The sequence below is a fragment of the Poecilia latipinna genome, unplaced genomic scaffold (assembly GCF_001443285.1).
Source record: "Poecilia latipinna isolate Pla-1442-1.1 unplaced genomic scaffold, P_latipinna-1.0 Scaffold569, whole genome shotgun sequence".
NCBI classification, from domain to species: Eukaryota; Metazoa; Chordata; class Actinopteri; order Cyprinodontiformes; family Poeciliidae; genus Poecilia; species Poecilia latipinna.
Genome location: NW_015113185.1, coordinates 120,934 through 125,722, shown reverse-complemented (window position 1 = coordinate 125,722; position 4,789 = coordinate 120,934). Strand labels below are relative to the sequence as shown.

Sequence of the window (4,789 nt, the reverse complement as noted above, 5' to 3'; positions counted from 1 at the left end):
ATGGCATTGGACAAATTGTAATGTTTATTTCTTGTTTCGTGGTTTTGCAAAGCACTTTGAACTGCCTTGTTGCTGAAAGATGCTACACAAATAAACCTGACGTGACTCTAATCCTGAGGGTGAAACAGAACCTGGATCCAGTTGGTAGAACGATTTCTGGAGCATTTCTTCTGAAACTTTGGCAAATAAAGTTTATCTGGACGATTTAAACAGGAGTGGAGAGGAAGCGCTGCGGTGGCCTCCGGTTAATCCTGCTCTCTTCTCTCCTTCCAGGGCTTAATTGCACTCTGTTGTTAGAGAGTGAGTTCTCCTGCTCGTCCTCCGCTCTGCTCTGTGTGCTTTGCTCCATGCGCTGCTGTGTTTTCTGTGCAGACTCGGCCTCTTCCTGTCGTAGTTTCAGTGTTTTGATGGTGAACCATATTCCTGCTTCCTGCTTCTGTTTGCATCTCCTGTCCGCTTCATTCGTCTCGTCGTTTTTCTGCAGCAGCATAGCGATGTTGGTCTTTAGTGGGTTTTTCGTGGGACGTTGGTTGATGTTTCATTCACTTTCCTGATTTAAAATGCAGTTAGTTGGATGTTGACGGTTACATTTTTTCTAATTTTGTCAAATTGCAGACAAAAACTCCCAACACTTTTCATTGGGTTTTTATGTTGTAGTCCAGACGTTTGTAACTGGTAACCCTTTACACTTTCCACAGTGGCTCTGAACTTTGGATAAAATAATAAAGAACCACCAAACCCTTTTAAATACAGATATTACGCAATATTTTCTGTTATTTCTAGCAATAGCAACAGAAGTGACATAATATGTACTTGTTTTGGGAATTTCTTAGGAAACGTCATGTCGCTGCACAAATATTTAATCATATTTTCATATTTATTCATACTGTAATAGACCCAACAGTAGAGAAAATAGTATAAACAACTATTCTGACAGACATTAGTATGTATTTATAGTCGTGATAAATCCAAAAATTGTTTAAAATCACAATAAGTGCACAGCTAATAACCGTAACTGTGAAAAGGGTCTATTAGCTAGAAGGGATAAAGCAGAAAAACTAACGTTATATAAAAAAGCAAAAGACTTGACGCCGATAAGCACGGCTGAGTCTGAGGGCTGTGTACGTTTAATAATGTGAGAAAAACTAAATTTTCTATTTACTTAATACAAATATAATGAAGGGCTTTGGGAAAAAGTCTACTCAAGTAACTGATCAAATTATTAATCACTTGATATTTTAAAATTACATCATCAGTCGGACCAAAATATAAAGTTATGTGGAAATTTTGGTGTTTTATGGACGAAAATGACAATAATTAATATAAGTAGCAAAAAATAACAAAATCAGGCAAAGGAAAAATTTTCCAAATCGGTTTCTATCAGTAAAAACTGATCAAACTTTAACAAAACTGCAGGTTTGTGTCTGGTGAATTTTTGGTTAAAACAGTTTTGCTTTTCATTCAGTGGGTAGAAAATCCAGAAATTTTACTCAAGAGCAGAAATACTTCATAATAAAATTACTGAAGTAAAAGTCAAAAGTACAAATACATTTTTTAAAAATATTACTCAAATGTAGTTGACTAAATGTAAGTAGTTACTACGGCAACAAGCTCCTGATCTCTCTCTCTCTCTGTCTGTCTTTGTGTCTGTGTGTGTGTGTGTGTGTGTGTGTGTGTGTGTGTGTGTGTGTGTGTGTGTGTGTGTGTGTCCGTGCACGCGCGCGTGTGTGTGTAGACGTGGGCTACCCTCTGTCCCGGCCGGTCCCGGATGAGGAGAAGCCTCTGACGGACGAGCTGCTGCAGGGCGTGGTGCGCAGCATCCAGAGGAACGACGTCGGCCGGCCCATGGCGCAGCTGCTGCAGCTGCTGGACCGGATGCTGGGGGTCAAACGCCAAAGGTCACTGTCAGGCAAACCGCTGGATTCCAGTGACGCTGTAACGTTACGAATGATGGGTTTTGTTTTGGTTTGTCAGGAGTTTGTACAGAGACATCCTCTTCCTGTCCCTGGTGGCGCTGGGAAAAGACAACATCGATATCGGTGAGTCAGAGTCCTACCTACCTCCCTACCTACCTGCCTACCTACCTCCCTACCTACCTACCTACCTACCTACCTACCTACCTACTTCCCTACCTACCTACCTACCTACCTACCTACCTAACATTATTTTTCCTGTCAGACGCCTTCGATCGTGAGTACAAGCTGGCGTACGACCGCCTGCTGCCCCCGCTGGTCAGGCTGACCCATAACTGTGACCGTCCTCCGGGCGCCGGCGTCATGGAGTGCCGCCGGACGTTCGGAGAGCCTTACCTGTGAGTCGCTCACCTTCACCTCCTCCTCTTCCTCACCGCTTCACCTCCAGCTCAGGAACCCGCAGCAGGACTGGACCGTCGCCGCGGTAACGCTCGGCTTCGTCCAGCACCTCGCCTCGTTTCTGTTGAAATCCAACCAAAATACACAGAGAGAAAAACCCTGTAAATAAGCGCCAGTTTTTAATCCAGCATTTATATTGTGTAATCATAAATCACATGGAGACTAACTGCAGCAATATTTTAACTTGAATTCTATTTATACAAAGTTAGCTTTATTTATTGTCCTGTTGCAACTCACCGCTCTCACCTGCAGACTGAAGGAAACCCGCTTCGTGTTGCATCAAAACACCAAAAAATAAAAATAACTAAAAGCCGTGTTCACCAAGCAGCTGTTTGAAAAACGATTTCATGCCAAACATCGACATAAATGTTTCATTCAGTGACATTTAATGTGCTTCTGTGCTTTATTCAGAAGAGACCTAGCAAACCGGCCGCTCGACTCGATGAGAGAGGAGCAATAAAGCTAGATTTTACTTTTAAATATAACTTGAAATGTTCCCGTAATGACCAGACGATGTCTCTGTTTCTGTTTAGTTTGTTTTAAAACCTTTTTCCAATATTTTTTTTTGTCAGTCACTTTCTGAACGGAGCATCATCATCAGGACTCCTCTGGTTTTTCTGGTTTTCAAAGTTCTCAAGGCCAGAGTTTAAATATAAAACCTGGAAGTACAACACAGACATTGTGATGCACTGCAAAAACAAAATATTGCCAAGTATTTTTGTCTCGTTTTTATTGCAAAAGTCTTACTATGCTTGAAATGAGAGAAAACTACCTTAAAAGAAGCTTTTTAGTAAAACATAGGAGTTTATTTTATGTTGGAAAAATGTCATAAGGGAAATAATGGCAGTGAAACTTGAACTTTTTCATGATTATTAATAATGAAAACAGGCTCCAATACCTTGTTAAAAAGTTACCTGTAATTTAGTTTTGTCTTATTTCAAGTGTACTAAGAAATTTGCACTAAATACTTGGTAAGATTTTGTGTTTTTTGCAGATGGAGCAGAAATGCATAAAATATCAAAATACTCCAGATGTTTCTCAGTGTTTGTAGACTGCAGGTAAAATACAGTTTATTTTTAAAAGCACTTAAAATTTAATTTTGGTCAAAACCACTTTCTAACAAACTCTTCGTATTCAATCAGAGTTAATTATTAAAATTTGCATCCATATTGTAAATTCTCAAAGAATTTTTTGCTCTACAGCTATACGTCTAATATTTTCTGTAATTTTCACAAAAATTTAAACTTGACTGATGCTAAAATTCACATCTGAAATTAAATATCCAGATTTTATGCTTTAATGCTGCACGTGAAATTAAAATGTTCTTAAAATCCTTTCAATGTTTAATTTAATTTGCAAATATTTTTAAAAGATTGAATACTGCAAAAATAAAAAATCCTAAGTATTTTGTCCATCTTCCAGTGCAAATATCTTCGCACACTTGAAATAAGACAAAACAAAATTACAACGAACTTTTCAGAAAAATATAGGCAATAATTCCTTATTGATTAAAGAAGTATCAGTTGCATTGGCAGATTATTTCATTTATAAAGTGTTATAAGTGAAATCTGCCAGTGGTACTTCCTTTATTTAATATTAAGGAATTATTGACTTAAATCAAGCTGACAAGTTGCCTGTAAGTTAGTTTTTGTCTTATTTCAAGTGTTGTAAGACAGTTACACTAGAAACCAGATCAAAGACACTTTGTAATATTTGTTTTTACAGTGAATGAAGTCGAACTTTTCAGGTTTTTCTCATCAGATTCTTCTACATTGTGAGATCTTTTCTCATATCTAGAGGAAAAAGCTAATTTTCTTTAAATTTTCTGTCACAGTTGCTAGAAAACATGAAATTTGCTCAAAATCTATCAATGGCTAAAAAAAAATTAAAGATCACTGCTAAAGTACGATGTTTAAAAGTGGGTCCAGAATATTTCTGATCCAGAACTTTACTGGCATTTTAACTTTTATGAAGTTATAAACTAAATGAGATTCTGTTGGGAAGAACCAAACGAACTGGACAGAACTTGATGCTAACACCTTATCAGTGTTTTTATTTTATCGTATGTTTTTTAATGAACGGTACCGGTCCCAGTTCTGGACCTGGAGTCACATAGATGTTTGTTTGTGGATTTGGTTGAAGGAGGACTCCCGAGTTTAAGCTCGAGGGTTTCATGAACGTCGACCAAATGTTGCAGAAGAGACCAAAACTGGAAAAAATGAACAAGTTGCACTTTAATCCTACCAGAAAAAAAATACCTGATGAACCGGGATTTCTGCTGCTTGGAAAAAAAGAAAGTTTTTCCAGAACCGAGTCAATAAATGTTTTGTTTGTAAAACAAAAAAAAAAAAAAAAAAAATCAAATTTTCTACCGCCGGGTTTTTTTCCGGGCGAAGAGGGTTGGGCGACTGCATCGA

At 37.9% G+C, this 4,789-nt stretch overlaps 1 protein-coding gene across 9 annotated transcripts in view; it reads left to right on the top strand.

Annotated features, from left to right (window-relative positions):
- The window catches only part of LOC106953207 (C-myc promoter-binding protein-like), a 69,710-nt gene extending 66,954 nt beyond the window's left edge, over window positions 1-2,756 (top strand). For 6 of the 9 annotated variants that reach the window (XM_015041802.1, XM_015041800.1, XM_015041806.1 and 3 more), the window contains 4 exons: window positions 274-300; window positions 1,736-1,898; window positions 1,975-2,039; window positions 2,179-2,756. In XM_015041802.1, the coding sequence (XP_014897288.1) occupies window positions 274-300; window positions 1,736-1,898; window positions 1,975-2,039; window positions 2,179-2,315 (392 nt within the window). In that variant the 3' untranslated portion in view covers window positions 2,316-2,756. The remainder of the gene's footprint in view (window positions 1-273; window positions 301-1,735; window positions 1,899-1,974; window positions 2,040-2,178) is intronic. The other 3 variants (XM_015041801.1, XM_015041808.1, XM_015041807.1) reach the window with 1 other exon arrangement.
- The last annotated feature ends 2,033 nt before the right edge of the window (window positions 2,757-4,789 follow it).